Source organism: Ostrea edulis, chromosome 7 (genome assembly GCF_947568905.1).
Source record: "Ostrea edulis chromosome 7, xbOstEdul1.1, whole genome shotgun sequence".
In the NCBI taxonomy this organism is placed as follows: domain Eukaryota; kingdom Metazoa; phylum Mollusca; class Bivalvia; order Ostreida; family Ostreidae; genus Ostrea; species Ostrea edulis.
Window position 1 is genome coordinate 52,935,190 of NC_079170.1, and position 26,906 is coordinate 52,962,095.

Consider the following 26,906-nt stretch of genomic DNA (forward strand, 5'->3'; position numbering starts at 1 on the left):
AGATCTAGTAACATTTAAATGCTGGATAAAACCCTGGTAATCTTATATATGTTGCTTAATCCCCAACTCGATTAAAATTTGTATATAAAATTTATCATAAAACATCCCATCCTCATTCTTACTGTAAATAAGATTTATAATTAGCTATGCGAAAGACATGTATGCATCTATAATAAAATCACTAATCTTAATTTGAAAACAAAAATTTTACGCATTCAAAAGATCTGTCACTTCCTCCCAACCCTGTCTCCTCTTTGCCAAGCCCGATTTCCCCCCTGGACCCTTAAAATCCCCAAATAGGATGTCCTCTAGGTCTAAAACAGCCGATATTAATGCTGTTTCTTCCTCTGCAGACCACTTTGTCCGCACTTTCTTCTCACATGAATCACTACCCTCATTTGATGATATTAGCCTCTGTATATCTTTTTCTGCCATTTTATAGCGAGTATAGTATGCACTGCAGACGATAGCGCAGTTTTATGTTGTATATATCTATGATACATGTATATACACGATAGTGAAAATGGTAAAGAGATATAATATACACATATAGCCCTTTATATTTACACTAATCCAATGATTATTTCTTGAAAAAATATTGTATAGAACATTTTAGCAAAAAAATTGGCACTAACTTACCGTTTTATGGATTCATTTGTAATATTGCTGTGATCCGTACTCAACGTAAACAAATGGGTGCCGCCATTACGGAAGAGTGTAAAAAAGGCCGCTTGTGCAATTAAAAAAAAGTTTGAGTACGAACTCGAAAACTGGAGTAAGTACTCCTAGGAGTACATACTCGAAATGTTTTATAACCTTAGAATCTGACCACGTACTCCTAGGAGTATGATTTTGAATTCGAGCTAGAGTTGGAGCTGGAGCCCGAGCCAACGTTTATAACCTCCTAGCCAGAAGGCTCATTCGAGATTCGAAATTCAAAGTACGAGATTCGAATTTCGAAATTCAAAACACAAATTAACCAAAATGTAGGTAACAATAGATTAAAGGTTACATACATATAAACTTAGAATACGGCAGAGAGCAAGTCAAATATCGTGCTTATAAGCATTCTTAGTTCTTTTTATCTACAACTACGCATTTACGTTATGCATACGTGTACATGTACGTGCACAGTTAACGTTAGGGATGCAGTACACGTTTTATGACTTGTTGAAATTCAACTATGTTTTATAACTAATCAAACAATTATCGCCAACAATCACTTGGCTCATTCTGCTAATAATTGAGCCTCGCCTGATAGAAATCGACCTTATGGCAAAATTTTCACAATTCATATTTTTATTATTTTAGATTGTACATGAAATGGTGATGAAAAAATCGAAAACGGGACTTAAATATCTGTAGTAATAACAAAGATATTGAAGTTTGAAAACGACACCTCTATAAAGTTACTTTGAAAAACACCGATATTTTATATTCCATTGTGACGTCATGAATTTTTCATAACATGTTCTGTTACTAATTAGTTTTATCAATATGTCATAATGATGTTGATCAAAAATACAAAGAATTATTCAGCTTTGTCTGATGAAATACATATACATTCATTCCTCCTCAGGAGCTGGACACGTGACATCTTTGTAAGGTGCTTTTACATAGGTTCTGATCTCGCGGACGAGGTATCACATTCTCTCATTAGAAAGTCCACCTGGCAAAATAACTTCCGCAAATTCAATGCGCAAGCCATCCAATTCGACACCTTCTTTGAAGAGATTAATTTGTACTGCTGGGGCATCAAGCGTTTGTTTCGCATAAACTACGCCTGATCCCTCAGTTGTGAACATGAAATGATGGAATTTCCCGACCCCTTTCACCGGCTTACAATATTTGTTGAAGAAGGCATACCAATTGAACTACGTTGTGTATTGCAAATCTCCACATCTTACTACCGTATTACCTTTGCAGATTGCTCTATTACTTCTTCCAACTGCTCAATGCTGTCAACTTCTGATCGCCGATATTTCTTCTTTAGCATTCCAAAGCAAAAATCACACGGATATTTGGTATGACCAGCTATCATAAAATGCAAATTCACTGTCTTGTGGAGTCCGCAGCGCCATGTAAGACAATGTAGAGTTGAGTTATCGTCGTGAAAATGCCTTTATCGTCGTGAAAATGCCTGTTTCGCCGTAACTGCTGGCGTCGAAGTAATGATGCAATATACTCAATACAGCAGTGGGTCCGTGCATTTTACTTCCATTTTCACCCATAGTTTCAATTTCATCTATTAGGTAATTGGATTGCAGAGGAAAGTTCTCATCACATACTCCGAATATCGGTACCTTTCGGGGTTATAGAAAAACAGTGGTCCGACTTGTTGTGAAGAATGGGGAATATTCACATATTGAGAAAAGTCAAACGTATATAAATGTATAGTCGCATAAGGTACAGAACATGACTGCAAATACCTGCCATGAGGTTTGTCATCATTCTTAAGTTGATCCCGCGTTCTAGTAGTACACTCTTTGCAGACCTCGCGACTCTGTTTTGCTTGATCTAGTATATGGTCAATCAGGGGCTGTGTGAGTTCCAACTTGGTCTCTTCATCAAATGCACCGGCTACATCATAACAGGTCTTGCAGAGGCCTGTTTTGAGTTTCATGAATTGTATGAAAGATGCACACAAATTCCAAGCTTCTTTAAATGTAGATAGCTGGATGTATGGGTCACTTCATTCCAGGGAGGCATCTTTGTATTTTGCGTGTACTGCTGCTTTACTCTGATGACATGGAAGGAAAACAGGTGGGGTGATATAATGTGCACATTTTATATTTGATAAAAAATGTCTGAATACAGTGGCAGATCCAGGATCTGTTGTGGGGAGGGGGTTAGACTGGGGGCTTCGAGGTTTTGAGGACCTTTATTTTTGCTTAATTTAAATGAAAAACAATGCGTGAGGTAGTGTACATTGGAACAAAAATTGGAACCATTTTGTGTCCCCACCCTCTTCTTACATATTGACATACATTCTAAACAATAACAATATATTATTTGTTATAAAAAGTATATTCTTCAATTCATATTTACAAATTTTATATATTTATTTTATCATATGATAAATAGTCAGAAAACATACATGTAGATAATCTATACATATATACAATACTAATTCATTTATAACTAAAGAATGTGTAAAACATATGCCCCCACATCAACATTTTCTAATTTCCATGCACTGTGAACTTGATTTTTGACCTTATGACCCCAAAATTAATAGACATATTTCCTTCTTTGTACGTATCCATATTTCCAAATTTGGTTTGAATAGAATATAAAGTACTTGAGTTGTTATCCAGAAACCAGTTTTAACAGTCAACTTCCATGTGGCCATGAGGAAGAAATGTGCACTTCCTGGTATGGTTCCTCATATGATGACACTATGACGCATCCCTCTCTCTGTGGTTACCAAATGGATGTAGCTAAAAAGCAAACATTGGAACTCAATTTCTATCAATACTGTAAATTTTTAACAATATATACTATTAGATTTACCTCCCGACCGCTAATACACCAACTTTAACTAACTCCAATTTTTGTCTAGGCAGGGATTATTTTTAATGCCTTGCTCAACAAATTGTTGCTCTAAAGGAATTTGTTGTGCTACATATTATATATGAATTTCATTGTGCATAAATTACTGTTTATGAAATATATACTGAAATTCTATTCAGTATTTTCTTAACTGTGCATTTTCAATACTCATAAAATTAACAAATTTTAACGTTATTAAAAAAAAATTGACAATTACACTTTGGAGGAAATGAAATAAAATGAATTTTTGATAAAATAATTTAATTTTCCAGAACTGATTAGAAACAAATTATCGATCTAGTAGCCCAATAGGAACATATTCATACAGGTATATATAGTCAACAAAATTACTCCCGTGGGGATCCGGGTTAGAATAGGTCCTTAGTACCCCCTTGGTTGTCGTAAGAGGCGACTAAATGGGGCGGTCCTTCGGATGAGACCGCAAAACCTGAGGTCCTGTGTCACAGCAGATGTGGCACAATAAAGATCCCTCCCTTCTCAATGGCCATAAGCGCCGAGCATAGGCCTAAATTTTGCAGCCCTTCACTGGCAGTGGTGACGTCTCCATATGAGTGAAAGATTCTCGAGAGGGACGTTAAACAAATCAACAAAATCATCTTTTGTTTTAACTAATTTGTACACGAACGGTGCATCATAATTCTCTAAATGGGAGAAACCCCTTTCCCTTTGGGTTCAGTTTTATACATTAAATTCGCTGTTTACGTTGGCTATTTAAAAAAAATTCCAGTGATATAGATTACACTTTTTAATCAAAATGATGCTTCGATAATACATTGAACGTTAGGGGCGATAATTCGCTCATGATGACCGATTAGATGGGAAGATCGAAGATCAATTTGGGTACAGATCGAATTAGTTTGTAGGTTTTCATAAAAAATATCTTGCATATTGAAAAATTTACGAATTCATTCAAAACTATATCAGAAACCTCTGATTCGGGTACTACATCGTCAACACATCTACTCACCCCTCTCGTCGGTCGTCTGGCACTATGTACTGTATCACAATGTATGTGGTTGTTCCTGCTTGTATGCATTTTCTTTTCGTCTGCCACTCACTTCTGAGAATATCATATGCAGCCTGATCTATAACTGCCCTTTTACTTCTAACGAATCGCCCGTGTATATTTCTGGACTGCTTTAGAATAGACTGAATTTGACATCGTACAGTGTTCATATCTTCGAGCTCAATCGTAACGTCATCAAGAATGTCGTAAAATGAGAGAAAAAGTAAGAAATTGTCATGTTTTAATTAATTTTTTGTTAGTTTATTTACACTCATAACAAACAAAAACACATATTAATGTTCTACTTTGTGCATATAAAATAAAACACACTCATTCCTATATTTACGACTTTAAAAAGTATGGAGACTCACTCACGGTAAAATTGCTACGAGAGTACATGTACATCCTTAATTGTAATCCTGACATTTAATTGTATCATCATATCTGTGGCCACGTAATGCTATTCCTCCTCTATCACAAACAATAAGTTATTTTGTAATTGACGATAGAATTTCGTGATTCTTGTTCATCATTTCTGAGGCATTGAACTTCATAGAAACATTCACACGTTTTGAAGGCATTCGATATGTATCAATGAATCTTCTCATTCTGGCCATTGAGGAGAGATGATAATCCGTTACAGCATGGCACTTCAAATCCTTCCAGTTATCATATGCCATTCATATTAATTCCTTACCATGGCGATGAGCACTGTCAGGCCAAGGGAAAAAACGAGAGCCAATACAGTAAATAACGTCTTGCAATTTGGAATAACCAATGAAAATGAACATGAGAAACCACTTGCGCTGGCAGTATCGTTTTGTTTCTCCAGTCGTTTTCCTTGTGTCCTTATACAGTTTCGATAGAAATCGGAAAGTAGTTGGGGGTCATGTTTTTGGCCCCCATATATCTTTATGTTAGATTTTGCTGGGGGTCAGATTGCATAATACTTATCCAAAGACGTTTACCAATGTTTTCTAGTCTTTTCTGACCCCCATTATTTTGTCAAGTTTCATTTTCGTCATTTTATTAATAAATGACATTTTTTCAATTCAACACTGTGTTACTGGTTCTGCCTGTCATGCCAAAAAACAAGCCTAGTCCACTTGGCAAGGTTAAGCTGAGGCTAACGGAACATAAAGTAGATTCTGGTATGCGATTGTCGATAAAATGATATTTCATCTTAGCATCGTCATGCAGACTTATATCCGGCAGGTTACTCTCTGGGTTATCATGTTGTACGGATATGTTGTGTCCTTGTAACAGTGGCGTCTTATGTCCACCGTGGTCGAACGTCATTTGGATACAACCATCCAAACACAGGATGCAATCTTGCTTTTAACGCAGAATAATTCCAATGTTATTTATTACAATTGTTTTGATTGGACAAAAATAAAGCTGAGCAAGAGTTTATACATCAATAAACACGAAAACGCGATGTATTCATACACGCCTGAAAACAAATAACATAGTGCGGGGAAACTATTCAAATTTTTGCAATTGTTAATAAAATGTCCGGAGTTTACACATCGATAAACTCTTCAAAAAGAATGTTTAATCCTATAGTTCAATCAACCCCAACGGTAATTTACTGTGGAAAGGGAAAGTGACCCATATTTTATTCAAACAGAAACTTCTTAAGAATTATATAACCTATCAGGTGACGCAATGAATTCTGGTTTGATTGATGCATGTAGCATTCGGCGTGATCCCCTACCACTTGCTCAATCACTTCAACATTGTTTGAAAATTTCTTGTAAATTGGTCTCAGTCGTTCGTTTTCTTCATTTTGATAGAAAACAGAAAAACGCACCTGCAATTCAATTACATCAGTGAAAAGACAACATCATTACAAATGTATACCATAAACGTCAGGACGAAAACTTTGCGATTAAGACGATTATTAATGATAATTCAAATGTAACGCTGGATATAACCATTCTACGAAAGTATAACGTAGGATACAACCATTCCGAATATAGAATCTGATCAAAATGAGGTCCTCTTTTTTTAATGTCGCTACACGAGGATCGCGTAGCGAGATTAAAAAACATGAGGATCGGATGGAGGAGCTGATTTTAATCAGATTGTTTTCTAATATATTGAAAATTTGCAACGATGCATGGTTTTAACGATGTTTTTGTGATGCCATCTGACGTTTTCGTTATGTTTTTAAAATATGAACATTGAACTTCATTGTTTATTACAAGATATATGAGGTAAATTATAACCGTTCCAAAGGGGAGAAAGCTTTCAAGAGGGTTTTAGGACTGCATTAATCCATGTCACCATTTTCAATAGTATTCAAACCACAGAGGCCACGTTCCTTGTATTATTACTACAAAAATGAAGTAATCCTTCTGTCAATTCTTCTACCAGTGGGGTTCTGCTATTACAATTGACATCTTGTGTATGTTCAGCGGACATCTCAGCTACGCACTCTGTTTGCAAATTATGAAGTGGGAAGTCTGTGAGAGGATAAGGGTTGTCACTCACAGGTTCGACTTCTGAACTCTCAGTAGAAACTTCTTCAATGACAATGTTGACTGGAGTTACTTCAAATGTTGATCACACTGGCTTAAACTACCCGCCATTTCTCTCACATACAATGTAAGCTCCGAAAAGGAAGATAAGTGGAGCACGACGACTTTGCTATTTGAGATCCATCTTTCATTATTGCTATGAGAATAAAATACCGTATACAGATTACTTTTTCCTTCGTATCCCTACACCTTAATCCATAATTTTGCAGTCCTTCACCGGCAATGGTGACGTCTCCATATGAGTGTAAAATTTTCGAGCGGAACGTTAAAAATATACGACCAACTACAACCCCTGCCCCTTCCTTGGGCGAAGAAGGTATAAACTTGTGTCACACCCACCTCTTTGTAAATTTTCTGGATCCGTCATTGTCATTCATAGATCAGAGAGACAATCAGACTAATATGCTGTTTGTACTTTGTAAAATGAAGGGAGAAAATGCAACGTTCCAAACCAGGATGCGAACCGGGGCCCCCTGAATTCTCTAGTCAAGTGCTCTACCAACTGAGGTAACTGGCCACCGGCGATCGAACCCGGCTGACCGCTACAACTGTAATGCTTAATACGTATGACCAAAAGTAGAGTCGGATATTCCACAAATAATTTTTCATATAATTATTATTTCACTATTTTGACAATATGCAAGTACATTCCTGAGAATGATGTGAACGGAAACTATTATCAAGTTTTAGATATTTTTCATAGAGAAAAAATGTACATGTACAGTCTTGCGGGTCAAGGGAGGGGAACTCTTTTCTTTGGTAGAAAGCGTAGATAAGAGGCAGGGTTATTTTAAATCAATTGATTAGTTGGAGTTCATACCAAATTACTCAAATTGAAATCACTTCTAATTTAGCAGGCGCAAGTATGCTCTTATACATGTAATTAATACACTTACATGTATGTCAAACATGTCGAGATGGCTGACGTTTAAACTATCGATTTAATGACATAGTCTAATATTCATTTAGTATAATTCTAAACATAATACAACTATAGCCATTGCCGTAAACTGTCAAAACACAGGCAAATTGCGCAATATATTCAAATATGAAAGCAATTTACAAATCATCCCTTGGTTTTTATTTTCTATCATTTTTTTTTCGTAATGATATTTTTTTTGAAAATGTAAGACATTGTGGACATGCATTAGAGAGATTTAAACAGAACAAAATTAATTGCACTGAAGTGGCTATTCAGAGACAGAAGACTGCCTGTGGTGGCACGGGGGAAAGAGTGGTTTCTGAAAACAAGCACCTGTGATTCAATTAACAGCATCGTCAAGTACAATTTTTTTCAGAATGTATATATGAATCTTACCTAAACGTTAAATTATGTTGCAAAAAATATATTACAAATTAATACAAATCTTTTGCCACCATAATCTGGTCTGACGGTAACTTTTGAAAAGAAGTCAACTATTTTTTTCTTTTCTTCATGATCGGAAAAGTGCATATTGAAGTAACTGCGGAAACATTTTGTATAGAACTGCGATTCACAAATTAAAAAAAGACACGTTTTTAAAAATATATATATAGAAATGGGGGAAAAGATTGCTTCTTTTATCATTTTTTTTTCTACACAAGAGACCATGTTTTATCTTAAATCTGAATATTTTAGGGGTGTGCCCCCCCCCCCTATAAATCCGCCACTGTGAGCTATTTTTATTACGTGTAAAACGTGGATAACTTAGCATTTTGTGGTAATGACACATTTAGTACAGCTTACTGAAACCTAAAGATAAAAGGTAAAAAGAGGCAACATAGATCGGAGAGAAATATTTATTCGAGGTTTGAATTTCCTCCGCCTATAAAAATGAACGGGTGGGGAAGATATCTGCACAGTCATATGAAGTATGCACACTACTACCAACACCCTGTTACACCCCAAATCGTCGCCCCATCCCAAATCGTCGCCCGGCATCCCAAATCGTCACCCCGGCGATGATTTGGGACAAGATTGCACTATCATTAGGAGCGACGATTTGGGATGTACTATAGTACACCCCAAATCGTGGCCCGTCCTAAATCGTCGCCCGCCAGTATTTTATTAACGTTTTTAGGATAAATTGCACATCTAGTTATTTTATTGTACCCCCTCTGATATGGTGGTACATAGGTTTCACTTGGTCTGTCTGTCTTCCCGCACCCATATCTCTGGTGTTTGTCGACCTATTGGACTGTAATTTTGTATGTAGATTACAAGTATCCCTCTGACATGCCTCCCGAAAAATGAGAATTCTGAAATGAGAGCTTAAAGCGCTACGCGCTGTGTACAATTTTCAGCAACTCTGCAATATCTCTGGTGTTTGTGATTCGATATGTGGGTTACATGTGTTCCTGGCATGTGCTTCCCATCACATGAAATATCTTGATCGCGAGCTCAAAGCACCGCGAGCTGTAATCATAGCGAACTATTTTCGACTGTCATTCTGGTGTTTGTGAACCGATTGAGCTAAACTTTTGTATGTAGGTTATATGGGACTAAGCACATAAGTTTCATTTATGTGTTTGTTTGGTTGTCTGTTCATTTACTTATTTAGAGAGGGGGGACAGCGCAACCAGTTAAAAAAAAACAAAAAATATTGAGAAATAAAGAGGAAGGGTGCGCGTTTCTCGAGGTTTTCACGAGCACCGGAAAAACTGCAATTGTAGCAAGAGAGATGAGAAGGTACCACCTGATATACTTGGTATAAGCGAGTTGAGATGGACTGGGTTTGGAGAAGTGAGGGTTAACTCCGGAGAGACAATCCTGTACTCTGGATCAGAAGACCAACATCATAGAGGCGTAGGACTCATGTTAAGCCCGGAGACCAGGAAGTGCTTAATCAAATGGAACCCAGTAAATGAGAGGATCATGAGTGCTAGATTCAACTCAAAATATGTGAAAGCCATCATCATACAAATCTACAGCCCAACCAACGATGCTGATAAAGAAGGAAAAGATGCCTTCTAAGAACAACTGCAGAAGGAGATTGAGATAACACCTACACATGATATGCTAATTATCATAGGAGATGCAAACGCCAAAGTGGGTAGTAACAACATGGATCACAAGAGAGTATTGGGGAAAGAAGGCCTGGGTGACATCAATGAGAATGGTGAAAGACTGGTTGGATTATGCGAGGAATACAATCTAGTTATTGGAGGAACGCTATTTAAACGCAAGGACATACATAAATACACATGGAATTCACCAAACAATAGAGATAGAAATCAAATTGACCACTTCATTGTCAATGACAGATATAGAAGATCTCTTGCAGATGTACGAGCTGTGGGAGGGGCAGATGCTGGAACTGACCACAATCTAGTAGTTGGAAAACTGAAGCTAAGATTATCACAACACAGAGCTAGAAACAACAGCAAAAGAGTAGCGTACAATACCGCATTATTAAAACAAAAAGACACCCAAAAACAGTTCACTTTAGAATTAAGTAAAAGGTTTGAAGCACTAGAAGGGCAGGATACTATAGATGAGAACAACATACAAGCAGAATGGGACAACTTTACAACAGTTTACACAGAGACGGCTGAAAAGATCATAGGCAAGAAACGTAGAAAGCATAAGGAGGAGTGGATCAGTAATGAAACCTGGAAAGCAATAGATGAAAGGAAAAAGATGGAGAGTGAAGTAAACAACGCATATTCTGAAAGGATACGTGCCATTAAACAACAGAGGTACAGTGAAATGGATAATAACGTGAAGAAAAAGACTAGAGCTGATAAGTGATATTACATAAATGGACTTGCTGAGGAGGCAGAGGAGACAGCAAACAGAAATGATATGGGAACTCTGTACAAGATTACCAAAGAGCTGTGTAATAAGAAGAGCAGGCAACATCAGGAGTAAGGGATAAGACCGGCAAACTACTCACTGACGCTGATCAGATACTTAAAAGATGGAAAGATCACTTTGAAGAAGTGTTGAATATTGAAAACCAGTGTAATGAGGATGAAGGTGTCAATCAGATCAACATCAGCAACATTGAAACCATCGAGGAAATCAACACTGGCCCTTTTACAGGGGAGGAAATGAGGCCTGCAATAAAGAAGTTGAAAAATGGTAAAGCAGCAGGTGTAGACAACATAAATGGAGAAATGTTAAAAGCTGGAGGTGAGATAACATCCAAGAAACTGCTACATATGTTTGAGAATGTAAGGAAAAACATCAGTATGCCACGCGATTGGAAGAAATCGATGATTGCTAAAATACCAAAATCAGGTGATCTTACAAGGTGTGACAACAGTAGAGGAATATCACTGCTCTCAATACCAGGGAAAGTCTTCTGCAGGGTTCTTATAGAGAGAGTTAAGAAAGGAGTAGAAGAAAAGTTGAGAAATGAACAGGCAGCATACAGGAAAGGACATGGAACATCTGAACCGATTTTTGTACTGCGTAACATCGTAGACCAGTGCATTGAATGACATTCATCCTTGTACATTAACTTTGTTGACTTCCGTAGAGCTTTCGATAGCCTAGACAGGGAGAAGTTTTGGCAGATCCTGAAGTCATATGGAATTCCAAATCTTTTTATCGAGATGATTAAAGAAATGTACAATGGTAGTAGTAGCTGTGTCATCAACAATGGACAGTCATCAGAATGGTTTTCAGTGAAAACTGGAGTCAGACAGGGATGTGTGATGTCAGGCTTCCTTTTTATAATTGCTGTGGACTGGGTTATGAAGAATACCACCAACGGAAAGAGAACAGGCATCAGATGGAAGTTTATCAACCAGCTAGAAGACCTTGATTACGCTGATGATATTGCCCTCTTATCTAGTAAGCACCAGCACATGCAGGAAAAGACCGAAAGACTGTGTAAACATGCTGAAAGTATTGGTCTCCGGATCAACACGAACAAGACCAAGGTGTTGAGAATTAACAACAAGGAAACCAATCCTACCACAATCAAGGGAAGAAACGTTGAGGATGTGGACACTTTCACATACCTTGGTGCTATTGTCAACAAGACAGGAGGGACAACAGAAGACATCAAGCACAGACTGAGTTTAGCCAGGAATGCATTTGCAATGCTTAATCCTCTTTGGAAGTCCACCAAATACAGCAGAGCAACAAAGGTCAATGTGATGTATGTGCTACTCTATGGAGCAGAAATATGGAAACTGAATGAAAGTGATGTCACCAGATTGGAAACTTTTCAGAGAAAATGTCTATGAAGGGTACTCCGCATCTTCTGGCCAATGAAAGTCAATAACAATGAACTATACTGTAGGACAAGGACATGCCCAGTAGGTGAAATTGTTAAATGCCAAAGATGGATATGGATAGGACATACTCTGAGGAAACCACATGACAACAACTCCAGAGTAGCCCTGACATGGGCCCCAGAGGGTAAGAGAAAGAGAGGTCGCCCAAAAACAACATGGCGAAGAAGTGCAGAGGCAGAACGCGAACAACTAGGATGGCAAACTTGGAGCGAAGCAGTTACAGTAGCAAATGACAGAGTGAGATGGCGGAAGATGCTGTCAAGCCTTATGAGCCGACCATGGGTCGAAGAGGATAGGTAGGTAGATATACCATGATTAAACAGTTTATTTGATTTATTGTAGTACATATTATTATAACAGTTTTAAATGATGTAAGAGTAGGAAGGTTTCTAATATGGGCTGGTAGGTCATTCCATAGTTTAATTGGTGAAGGTACAAAGCTATTCATATATGATGAGGTCCTAATTTGAGGAAGAATGAATTTAAGATTATCATAGTTTCTCAATTGATATAAATTTTGTGGAGAAATTTAAGTTATCAAAAGTTCTTGAAGATATTGGGGAGCAATTCCATATACTATTTTGTAAAATAGAATAAGTTTATGAACTTTTCTTCTGGTTGATAAGCTATCCCAGCCCAATTCATCATATAGTGCTGACCTGGAAGAATTTACCTGAACATTCTCTAGTAAATTGGATTCTCTTTCTGTACAATTATCCCAAACTAAATTACCATATTCAATAACAGGGCGAATAAAAGAAAAATATTTTTTTTTATATTAGAGATTGCCTATTTAGAGTATATTTCAGCATAAGTCTATTAGATACCTTTTCATAAATATCTAATATTGTGATCTCCAAGTGCTATCAGATTGAAATTGTAATCCTAAATGAGTATGATTTTCTGTGTTCAGAACTTCCGGACCATTATAACCAAATTTTACTTCAGGATGCAAGATGTGTTTTCTTGTGATATCTAGATTGATTGTTTTTTCACAGCCCATATTTTAGACCATTGCTTTATTTTCTGAATCTCGATTGTTGTACATATGAGCATTGTAATAAGTCGTTTCTTATTATTTATATTGTTATACTGAAATTGAAAAATAATAGATATACAATGTACAACAAACAAAAATAAATTTATTTAGAAAATCAACGAAAATGAAACAAAATAAAATTCGCCCTCACTCATTCTACTTCACACAAACACGGTCTAAATATAACTGTATAAACGAAAAAAATATATCAGATACTTTCAGAATTGTCGAATTTTTTAAATCACTGTCAGACATTTGGTCTGACAGAATTAAAGGTTCTGTTAGACAGGGCAATATTATTTTGTCAGACCAGATACATGTACATGTGTATCTTGTATTGCATAGAAAGAAAGAAGAAAAAAGAACTGCACTAAAATGCCTTATATTGCGTGCGGGTTTTCGTCATTTGTCTAATGTGGGTAACTGCATCAATGGTATCCTGATACTTTCGAAGACATTTAAAGATCATATTTTAGTACAATTTAGTTTTACATAGACTACGAAAAGAAACAAAGAAAATGTGTCATTGCTTATCATCAACTGGAATGTTTGAATTATATATTTGGAAGGGAAATGATACAATTCCAGATAAAGTGAAAGTCGTTTAGGAAGCCAGTTACCCTTCTACGAGGAAACCACTGCAAGCATTCCTCGATTTGGTATCCCCCCCCCCCCCCCCCCCGGAAATTCATTCCAAATTGTTTCTTACCACTAACATGTCTACTACAGATTACAGAGTAACAGGAAATAGTGTTTCCACATCTGAAGTGATCCGTGACGTCCTCAACGATTTTGAAACTAGAACATGTCTTTAGCCTCATTTACAGGAGAAAAAAGGACAGAAACATCCCATCGCAATATAATTAGGAATTCAACGATGCTTAAAAAAATTATTCTTCATTTTTTTTTTGTCAATCATTTGGTCAACACAGAAGTCTCAAAAGATTTTGTATGAGCGCGAGTTCGATTTAGAAACAGACCATCAGCACTTGATTTATCTAAACAGTTTAAAACTTTACGAGTGAAGATTTACCGCTAAAATCATACATATTTCGGGTTATTTTCATTAAGAGGAGAACGTTGGTGTGGGTTTCTTACGTCGCGTGTGAATCTGAATTATGCATGATTGATTCATAGAGGCAATATCCAAGAGTGTATTGTCAATAAAATGTTTTAGTCAACATTTGTTTCATTTATGAGTGTGTTATATAAATGTGTTTGTCCCGTAAATGTTTTCGTTAAAAGTGTTACGTACTTATGAGGAAGAATATCCCATTTACTGAATGATGACCAAATTTGTATTCAGATTAAAAAATAATATTGCCAAATGTGCACCCTTACGTCTAAATTGGGTTTTGAATTTGCTCACTAAGCATAGTCTACTTTTACATACTAGTACCCGAATTGGTTTTGCGATGCTTGTTGTGGGCATAATAGGCAAGACAAAATCAGATATGATATCAAAGATCTAGATATGTTACCATATCTTTATGCTTGACATCAATAATATATACTTATGTTTTGTCATCATATATTCACATACATGTACAAATAGTGTATATGTTCATATGGAAATAAATGTTATAACACCAAAAAAATAATTATAAGGCAAGAGTAAAGCGCAAAGTGGCTGGCACTTCTCAGGACGATTGTGTACAATTCATTTCATAATATTTGAAACAGATTCTACCTTAATACTTCGGAGTTAAGTTTTTTTTAATTTCATTATTGATTTAACTTTCATTTCAGTTTATTAATAAAATTTTCAATTTCTCCACCTCTGGTTTATTGTTGATTTTGTTCTGTAAACTTCATTTAAGTTAGCACCTTCTTAATTTTGTAAGTACCGCCAATAGTTTTCAGTACAGAGCACATGGGCTTGCTTCCGTCAAATAATGTGAACAATACTTATATTTAAACAAGTATGGACCCCTTCCTCGCATCAAGCCTAGTTTTCGCTGTAATTTCCCGTATTTCGTCCACTCAACGCCTCAGATCTTTGGAGCAGTCCCTATTCTACGAAGTCGTATAAAAATCATCCCTCATGTACCTCAAGAATCCGTTCCGCACACGGTTTATTTACCGTGACCCACGGAAAATACAACTTCTGTGCCGTGAAACGAATGCACATCTCGTATCATATTTCGCTAATCACAATTTTCAAGCTTACATTCTTCTCATTCAGTACTACTATAAAAATAGTGGATTCAGTCATCCATCTGCATTAGAATTTACAAATATTCACGCAGGCCCCTGATTCTACGTGCAGGGAGGTCAAACGTTTTGCCCAGTGCGGCAAAGCTTAATGGTGGCAGGTCAGAAAAAATGATCTTGATATCTGACCTTCTCATTGGCAGGAGCATCGTATTTCACAGTTATGAGCTAAAATGTCTCCGTAATGTTCCTGTATTGCAAGAATATGGGTTATCAAAATTAAGTAACTTTTATGCTTACTTGAATTCATGTCTGGCAATTTTACTGATGACAAATGGAAGAATCAAAATTATAACTTGGAATCCTGCAAAAAAGTTAGAAGTTGAAATACATGTATAGATCTTTCACTTACAATTGCAACTGAAGTAATTTCTAATGTAGAAAGTTTTTTTTATCAAAGTTTTCGTATTTGTTCTTTTTGTTTTCTGTCAAAATGCTAAATTTTACCCCATTTTACATGTACCAAATGTTTTTATATACTTGTATACCAATTGCAGCCGAATTAATTGATACACATATTGATATAATTTAGTGCAGGATGATAAATATTAATGTTATAAATGTGATGGATAAATACTTTTAAAATAAGTGCTAGTTAAAGGAATCATACAACAATCAAGATCATGGCAAATGAAAATAAGGAAAATAAAAAAGTTGAGAATCTGACGAAACTTGTAAATATGTAGATTCAACATTTTGTTAAATCCCAGCATATAACTTCAAAACTTTGATTAACTACTATACAGTGAATATTTTGCAATTTTGATTTACTACCACGTTATAATGATAGCAATAAACCTTTGTGTGCATTTTTCTAAGATACAAAGAATAATTTTTCAGAGATGGAAATTCTCCAGGACAAATATACATGGAAGTGTTCTGCAACTATGAGAGTAACACCACTCTAATATTAGTAGTGGTACTTTTAGATCAGTCAAGTACATATGAAAATTCACAAGCCCATATAAGCCAATAGAATATTCTCGACTAGTTTCCTCAAGAAGACTAATAGAAACTAGTCAAATATACACTCTATCGGATTTGTGATCATATATATATATATATATATATATATATATATATATATATATATATATATGATATATATTTTATCTACAATTTTATCTATTTTCGCTAATACATCTCTTGGATTTGGACAAGGGGTGAGTTGTCTCAAGAGAGGGAGAGTTGTCCTGATACATATATACCTCAATGAATCATGAAAATCGTTTATCTTGTAGCTTGGAAAACTATCGGAATCGTATATTAAATCTAATGAAAAAGTACCATACTTTCCGAAAGCTTTATTCGTTTTGTTAAAGAAGATATTTTCAGAAATCGAGGAAAGACAGTACATTTGAAGAACATTAAGCTGGCGATTTTAAGGCAGAAGAAGAGCTACTTCTCTGTCTAATTCATCACAAGTTCATTCGAAGTAGTCTAGAAAGTAGGCAGTGGTTTGCCGAGCAAACCGAGGAGAGTATATCTGAAAGCTCCTTCATCTGAAGTTTATGAAAAGTTGCTTCTCTAGAAACAATTATTTGTATTTAACTCTAACAGAGAAATAGGAAGTTCTGATTTGAAAGAAAAACTCAGTAAATTACATTATTTTATAACGGGCACCTGTAAAGTGCGACAAGAAACGAAACGAAATCTACCGAAACAAAACGAAACCCACCTAAACGAAACGAAACCTACCGAAACGAAACAGATTGTATAACTGAACTCTTTTAATTATAATAATTAAAACTGGTATCTTTGGCCCCTTAGAAAGTTACCACATATAATTAAAATTCGCCTTCCCTTTGATGTAGGCTTTCGGCTTGACTGATATAAAGTTTTGAAAGTTGGAAAGGGGGGGGGGGGGGTGAGTAATTATGACCATCAAATATCACTCATAGTGTAGGGATATCTAACGTATGAAGAAACTGTTCCTTACAGTGGATTTATTTTAAATCAGTCTTTACGTATAATCGTAACTGTTGAATGAGCGGATCCCTCCTCCTCACTACACTCAAACTATTACTTAGTCTTATTGCACATTCAAGACAAAAGACATCAGAATAAGAGAGCTACTGAAGCACGATATCACTACACTATATTACATTTAGTTAATTCCTTGTATAATTTAAATTTTAAAAATTATGTGACAGTATAAGTTTCAGAATCATTGGCTGAGAAAATTCATATAGATATCAAATAATGAATTAAAAATCATTCTTAGTTTAGTTTTCTGATTTCCGCTGTGATGATGTAAAAAAAATTTTTTTTAAAAAAATAGAATTATAAATATAGAAAAACCCAGTACGGCCGTGGATTACAATGTTGTTGGTTGTTGTTTTTTTCCAATGAGCAAATTTAGAATGCCCCATTGTAATGCCATCACCTTATAAACGATATTCAAATTCTTCCGATTATTTCAAAGAAATTCCAACATACACATAGGGAATGCCATTTTTAAAATTTTTGAATTTTTTATTGCAAGTGTAGAATTTTTTTTGTACGAAAACAGAGACAAGGTTAAAATGTGCTTCTGGCTAACGTACTTTCATGTGAAATGGATCCTATGGACACGTTCCTATAACCATACTCCCATGCTTATTGGTGACACACAGATAGAATTATCCAGTTTGCAATATGTTTACCGTTTGAATTTTGTATTAAAACACACTCAACATCCATGTTTCACGAAAGCTAGAGGTGATTACTTACCATCTCTCTCTCTCTCTCTCTCTCTCTCTCTCTCTCTCTCTCTCTCATTGTTGGGCTTATAATTTCACACCTCTGTAGATCCTCCTAATGGGCGTATAGTTGTACGGGTATCGAACAGAAGAGAACTAGTTTCGTTGATTAATGTACGGAGTTAAAAAGGGGATGTAACTAAAGTGGGAGAGGTAGCTAAGTCGTTGATTAATATACGTTTTGCAAACAGGGTAGGGGCTTTATCATGCACACCCCGGTTCCAACACCTCCATTACGCAGTCAACATAATTCAAAATTTTAAAAAGAATACAGCATTTTAAAACTAAAACGGATGGGTGCTCCAGTTTTCACTATAGTGATTGCTGTCCGCATGTTTTGTCTCAACTTGAAAACTTCATGTATGAATTCTTCAAAATCTCCAGCTCAAATTCAATTTTCTATGCTTGCGCAGATCTTTATCTAGTAAATGCGTAAAGAAATACATTGAAAGATATAAGTTTGCCCTCAAATGAATGAATGCGTTTCCAACTTACGCTATTTCCACTGGCAAGAATTTTATTTGCTATTGCTTACGCGTACGATAAAGACTTTTTTATTTTCTACTTGTGGTGAATGTTTCATGTTGAAGTCAGTCAATGCTCATATTCAATTAGAATTACCAGTTGCGACAGATGAAACAATTATTGATCTTTGAAAAGCGCATTGTTTATTACAGAAATTACGGGGAAAATGTTGTTATTTTTTATGCACACACATGCATTACCTTCCAATTAGAAATTTCTTTTGGATAAACGTGTTAGGTATGTAATGAATATTGAAATCCTTTGATATCATTAACAACATATATTGTAATTATATTCATGTTTCCTCATGCTGCACAAACTCACCGCAGCTCCGTTTTTGCTGAGTTTAGATCAATAACATCAACACTACTGTAGAGATGAAATATGTCATTTATTCAAATGACGCAAATAAGGAAAAATATATACATAATATAATAAGGGGATCAGACCAAAAACTATTCACACAATACATAATGACATATCAATCTGCTGATCCCCTAAATTTACGGAAGAACAATATATGCAAAAATTATAAAATTGATTAGGTCTACAGCAAAAAGATGGCACATCAAAAATACAAAGGCCACCAAATGTGAGCGGCCAAACAGAATTTGATTGTAGCTATCAAAATTTCGTTCTGTCTAAATTGCTTCTAAATTTAGCGTTTATCAGGTTTACCGTTTAACCTATCGTATCGTGCGTGTATCCTATCCTATCGTGCGTGCATCCTATCCTATCGTGCGTGTATCGTGTTCTATCGTTTATCATGTCAAGAATAACGTTGCTGGTACTGTACACGTAAAAGTCAATTTGCAAACAAATATTTCTCTATTACCTTCATGTTTTGTTTACTGGTTCATTTTATTACAACATATAATTGAATAAAACGAATACGCATTAACCTTCGATGCGCATGCGTTACTAGAAAGGTGGTGATATTTCACTGTCCGACAATTTTCAGAATTATGTGAATTATAACAACATATAGATTGAATAATTTTCACTAGGTGTTTCATAACTGTATATATGTTTTTTTCCTAACTATCATGATTGTATTTATTTTTCTGGGATACAACTCCCAATACAAAGCTGGAATTGAGTCCCTCCTAAGTGAGGGGATGTTTTACTTATTTGTTTTTTGCCTTTTACTTGTGTCCTTGAACCTGATCCTTACTGTCTCTATCCTGCTTCTTAATTTCTTCCACAGACCTATTACATAATGCCAGTTAGTAGTACTATTCACAGGATCAGGACAGGTTTATACTATGATATGTCTCAAACCGTAAAACCAGGGCCCATATTTACTAAAGTTCGTAGACGTAAACGTAGCGTAAATCTAGACGTAGTGTACGTTTACGTGTGGGACGGTATTCACTAACAGTCGTAGACGTAGATTTACGTCAGAAATAAGCGTAACTCTACGTGTGCTATACTAGTACACGTAAGCTGATCGTAACTTTAAGAATAAACAAAGCAAATGGCGACTTGTCATTTTTATCGATAATATCTTGCGTAAAGACCTTACAAACCCTCTAGATGCATATAAGCTGGTTAGTAATACACAAATTAATTGTATTTATTCAGATTATCGTTTTCTTTGAGATCATCTGCAATTGTGTGACAATTCTCTAAATTTTGAGCCCGATCTAATTTACCTCGTGGCGGATCTCAGTCTGATTTAAAATCAAACCTCTCACTTCGCTCGATATACGGACAGTCGCTGTCCGTATATCGAGCAAAGTGCGAAATTTGACTTTAATCAGACTGGGTGGATCTAACCTTGCCTTTAGAAATAATTGGGAAGCTTTTTATTTTAGTCATGCAAGTTATTTAAAAAGAAGAAGAATATTTGCCATTTATCTTATTATATAGGGTAGGTCTAGCATCTTTCAGGGAAATACATTTTTTTTAATTTTCCAAACATGGTAGAATTAATGTATATATATGCAATCAAACATGCAATGTTTTAGATTTGAAAAGAAGGGAGTCATTGTGTGTACAAGAATACATGGTGATTGACAGCTATAGAAAACTATTTCTACTTATAGATATGTGATCTTTTCTTTGTGGTTATAAGCAAATATTGGTAGTCCAAATAACTATTTGTTACATTGTAACTTACACAACAGGGAAATGAGCCTCTAAATAAATATTTCTTAAAAAAAAAGTTATGCATTTCATCCCAAGAATACAATTTTGTGTAATTTGTTTCAGAGAGCAATTGTGATGCCTACTAGTGTAGTCATGTGTAGACTTTCAATCTTTCAGAGTGCCATTTCCTTTAACTATAATCCTACAGGAGTCAAACCTTCATTGATAATGCATATATATGAATCTTTCTACCATTCATGATTTGTATGTAATTGACCTTTATATGTGATCAGCTCGGTAAAAGTCTTTGCAGTGTATATTACCAAACTCCAAGGCTGATGCCTTCAACATACATATTATTTTGTTGAAGTCCATCCCCCCCCCCCCTCCAATTTACAAAAATCTCACTGATAAAAGTTCATTCTGAAGGCTTCTCACATTAAACCGACATATGTACTAATGCTCCTCTTTACAAATTTTAACCCACCACACAACTTTGTTGACAAATATTTAAGATTTATTTATTATGTCATCTTTTTAATATCAAGGTGTTAAAATCATTCTAGAAATGGAAGTAATACATGTACATGTCAATATCAATAACAACATGAAAATTCATCTAAAAAGTTATCTATTAACAAATACAATTACATGTACATAATTGTATGCATAACAATGCATATACATGTACTTAATTTCTTAAACATGTATTGTAACAAATTCTATTTTGCTGAATATCAAACTTTTTTTTTATTTTACTGTCAATTTTTAAATGTCCATATGATATAAATGAATAAATAAATATATAAGATGACATAAATGTAGCAGATGGACCATCAGCATGGATTGATCAGTGGGTAGAGTACCAGACTACGGGTCATGGGTTAGATTCTCAATCCTGCCATATATTTTTGAATCATTCCTCTGTTCGTCCTTTTACACAATCAAGGCAATGGAAGATGAACATTTCTCGGTTTCACAAAAGATTTTTCAGGCCATTACAGCAATGTACCCATAGACCTAGAAAAATAATAGTATTACATTGATTTAAATAAACAACTGTCATTACACTGCAATCAAAATTCATAAGGCTTGAAAAATACATGCAACATAATTGTTAGTTAAATAAATTGTAAAATTGTGATAATACTGATTTTATTTACATTATATTTATCTACCGTACACCATATCTGGGAAGATATCATTAAGTATCACCTACAATTTCTAATTTTAATGATTTATAACCCAAGAGCCCATATTAAGAAAAAGATTTCAAATGACCCCAAGGTCAACTTTAGTATTTTTTCATTAACCATTCCCCTTGTAATGAAATTGGCTTCTTTCCAAACCAGAAAAAAAATACTTTTTAACCAAGAATGGTAAGTTTCAGTTAAGGTCATTCACGTTTATAAATAAAAGATAATTTTTTGTGATATTTCAGGTACAATTCACTTGCATTCTATTTTCTTTCTACAAAATTCTCAGGTTTAATTAGTCTAGAGTTAACATATTTTGATAGTTCCTGGTTGTGGCAAGTAAAAATGTAAAATCAGCTGATATGTACTGCAGTAAGGTATACGAATGGGATTTTACTATAGCAAAGAAGGTGAGAAAAATCTTTAGCAAAATTGAGTATTGAACCTGGTACCTTTGCACTAAGCTACTCAGGCTGACATATAATACATGGTAGTACAACATTATAAATTTAAAGGGGCATATTTGCTGTGAAAGTGATGGCAACCATTTTTATCTCTCAAAATCTCACAATGGCAAAGGAATATGTATTACTGACTAATAAAAATATTTCTTTAGTAAAATAAAAAAAAAAAACAACAGGAACCTAACAAGAGGCCCACAGGCCTTATCGGTCACCTGAATACTAGTGGAAAAGTATCATTACTTCCATGGACTATGAAATCTAGAAAAAATTTCCTGTTCTAAATATCTAAGCTAATTATATTCTAATGTTCAGCAACAGTATAAAACAAGATGTGTTCTTAAAACTTCACATCCCTCAAAGTGCATACACTGATGAAAGGCTTTAAATAGGTGTATTCACATGAAAACATCAAAAGATATGACTAATTTGGACTCATCTTAAAGTCATAACCCTGGGTTGTGAAATTCACCATTTTTTGTACATCCTTTTCTGCATTTATATTTTATACAGTATCAGCAAACTTACACATAAATACTATATACTAAGTTTGGCCCCACCCTGGGGTCAAAACCCTTACTCTGGGGGAAATCAAATTTACAATTTTGGTAAAAGACTACCTGCTCTATCCATTTAGTTTCAATTTAGTATCAATAGCATTAACGAAGATGTAATTTAAGTGTTTTATACACATAAACACTATATAACAAAATTTGCCCTGCCCTGGGGTCAAAACCCCTACCTCGGGGATCATGAAATTTACAATTTTGGTAGAGGCCTGCCTGCTCTACATCACTATGCATTTAGTTTTTCTTATATATGTGTGTTTCTTGATAAGAAGATTTTTGAAAATTGGTCCCCCTTGTCCCAATGATGCTTCATACCAAATTTGAAAAGAATTGGACTGGTAGTTATTAAGAAGTTAAAAATGTTCAATTGTTAACGCACGACGAATGAAAACTAATTGCAATAGGTTACTGAGTAAACTCAGGTGACCTAATAAAAGTACATTTGATAACCGCTTTTAGTGTAAAGAAATATATAAAGAAGAATTATTGGCTTGCAAGATAATAATTATTTAATCACCAAAATTACATATATTCATTTGCTTGCTTTGAGATTAAAAGGTGTTTCAAATGACTGAATACATGTGTTATTACTGATCAGAAATATATAATATAGAGCAATTTTTATTGAGTGTTGATTTAAAATTTTGGTGACAAAATTACAGCTATTATTTTGGAAATCATGCAAGAATTTTTAATATCGAGGAGATAAAAAATAATTTCAAAGAAACATAGTGTATGTCCTTAGATTGGTTAAATTTCTATTTGCCAAAAAGGTGAAGATATGCTTAGACAGACAGGTACGAAACTTGCAAAATGGACAAACTTTGATCATAAAAACTCATAAATTTATGTTCTTAAATCTTTGCCTAAGGATTTAATCATCAATGCATTACAAAAATCATTACATCATGTACCATAATTTGTTTTGGATTTTTTAAAACTTTGTAAGTACAGAAATGATTAAATGTGTACAAACAGTGGATATACTTACATCATATATATGTACTGTACATCTTGCATCCCAATCCTAACCCTGAGGCATCATGGAAAATCTTTCAGGAGAGGACATGAAGAGAAATGCATCTAAATCAAGGAATGCTGCTGTCTGTTGGCAATTTATTTCTTGACTTTATGACCCTTTGAAAAATAACAGAGGTCAGCTAACTTGGATATCTAGTGCATGTTACATGTATATCACACCTAATATCTCCAATTAATATATAGTCAATGTTATTCTACATTAAATAAATTAACACTGACTTCACACAGTTGTACAACTGTATTTGAATGCGATTTTGTTTCACAATATTTTCTGAAAGTTTTGCACATGGATGTGCACAAGCAATAATTAAAATGATGCTAAAAGAGACTGTAACTGTTCTCATCTGGTCCATTCACCCTATCTACCTGTTCGCCCAGAGTATATATTGTTAAAGCAATAATAATTTTCATATTTTATAACCATGCAATAGAGGGGCACGTACAAATCACACATTTTAGAATTAGTGCCTGTATATATAATGTATATTTTAGATTCATTTTTCACCAATATTCTTGTTTTTCTTTTTGCGAAATGATGTGAAAGCATGTGCGTACTTGTGTACAGGTAGCTATGATACTGCTTTGATGTTGTCCCAGTCATGAAATTTAAAAAATGGGATAAATAATTTATTTTGAATTTCAATTGTGGTATTGTCAAAAGTTTGAAGTTACCATGTACACAAATGAGCTTGTGTCTTAATGTGTTAATAGTGGGCACATATCAAATTGTAAATAACTAACACATATGTATATGTGCTCACTATTTAGAAATTAAGATCCAGGCATTATAGCAGCTACATAGGTTGAGAACAAAATGAATAAGGGACTGTGATTTTACCATGTGTGTCATGTACTGAATCCCCTTGAAGTCAATTTAACATTATTTAGGGGCCTAGTGACGAGTAGTCAGTGGTAAAACATTTAAGGTTATTACTACACAAACAACTTAACTTACTTGACAGTCCATGCCGACTTCTTTTTGAACACCTACAGCATCGCAGATCCATGCACAAGTCAAATGCGTTAAATTTGATGAACCTTCCATTTGGATTTGTAAACAACACTGAATAACGGTACAGTTGATCGACATGCCGTTGGCAGGCATACGTATACGTTGAAATTCGTTGCTTTCTCACAAAGTTCTGTGTTCTTTTCCGTCATAATGCGGCGGTAGCGCAGGGAAATCAAAGTAAATGAGCAAATTCACACTTTTTACGCGTCGAAGTGAAAATAGCCATTGCGCACGCGTAAGTGCAATCGTACATCGTAAGTTACGTTTGCGGCTACGAACGGTTTTGTAAATACCATTTCACGAGTACGTAACTCTAATCTTAAGTCAGACGTAAATCCTACGTTTACGTCTACGTCTACGAACTTTAGTAAATATGGGTCCAGGGCCGTAAATTACATGGAGGCGGAGGAGGCAGCTGCATCCTCCAACTTTTGAGCCAAAAAAAAATTAAAATTTAAAGTTCATTTGAATTTATGTTGTTTCCAATAACTAAGAACATGATACCTCCCTTAAAAAGCATTCCAAATCTTTCTTTTAGAATGAGTTAGTCAAGTAACATCTTAGAAGGCCCTAGAATCAAGGATTTTGCACGAAACGTGTTCAGTGTGCACAAAATGTGCTCAGCGTCTGGGGGCCGCTAAGGTTAATTGAAGGTTAATTTACGGCCCTGAAAACACAATTATACTCTTGATTTGTTGACAATATTGATGGTTAATTTGCTTGTGTCATATGGAACAAATGCTTTATCCATTATTGTAATAATCTCTCTTCGCTATAATGCTACGAAGGTCAATACAACTTTTGTAAACGCAATTGACTGCTCAAATCCAACCCTGTGTAGACATGATAGCGTATACCTTAAGCATGTACTAATCACGAATCTTAATGCATTCATCTGTATTTTTGTATATTTGATATGGATTTCATTAACCCTACTATTGTGTGGAGATATTGAAGAAAACCCTGGTCCATTCGAATATCAAATAGATTCAGAAGATTCGGTAGATAGCAATACTAATTCTCTTGATTTTTTGATAGAAAATTCAACTTCATTAGTGCATCTTAATATCCAAAGTATAAATAATAAGCTTGATATTATTCAAGCTGAGTTTGGTGGATTCGATATCATAACATTAAATGAAACCTGGTTAGATAAAAATATACTATCTCAGGATATACTGCTACAGGGCTTTCAGGAACCATTCAAGCGTGACAGAGTGGAAAACCGATACGGAGGGGTAATTGTTTATATTAAAAATCATATTCCATGCAAACGCAGACTGGATTTAGAAGTCGAACAAATAGAATGCATTTAGCTTGAATGTTGTATATACAAAATGAAATTCCTCATAGGAACGTTTTACCGACCACCTAATTCGGAGGTCAGTAGATGGGAATATATAGCTTACTCACTGGAAAAGCCCAAAGATACACGCATTGATAATATAATCATCACTGGGGACTTTAACCGTAATTTATTTAACACAAACAATTCCAAAATGGGTGATATTATAAGTGATCAGGGAATGTAACAACTTATTTCAGAATGTACACATTTTACCGAAAATTCCGCAACATTGTTGGACCTATTGAATGTTAATAATATAGATATTGTTGAATTTTCAGGTGTTGGGGATAATATTCTCCCGTACACAGTAGACTGTCC

The 26,906-nt window shown here is 35.0% G+C and overlaps 1 protein-coding gene and 1 long non-coding RNA gene across 7 annotated transcripts in view; both read right to left on the bottom strand.

The window, feature by feature from the left end:
• LOC125654412 (uncharacterized) overlaps positions 1-26,906 on the bottom strand; it is a 73,878-nt gene that overhangs the window by 36,080 nt on the left and 10,892 nt on the right. For 4 of the 6 annotated variants that reach the window (XM_056144717.1, XM_056144716.1, XM_056144719.1 and 1 more), the window contains one exon: positions 15,845-15,908. The exons of 1 other annotated variant lie outside the window; for it this stretch is intronic. In XM_056144717.1, the coding sequence (XP_056000692.1) occupies positions 15,845-15,908 (64 nt within the window). Of the gene's footprint in view, positions 1-3,301; positions 3,441-4,540; positions 15,819-15,844; positions 15,909-26,906 lie in introns of those variants that run through there. One more of the 6 variants, XM_056144720.1, reaches the window with a different exon arrangement.
• LOC130048248 (uncharacterized) lies at positions 17,842-25,855 on the bottom strand. The gene is made up of 2 exons (XR_008797097.1): positions 24,179-25,855; positions 17,842-21,981 (listed from the first exon to the last, which is right to left on the bottom strand). It is a non-coding gene; the product is annotated as an uncharacterized LOC130048248 (long non-coding RNA).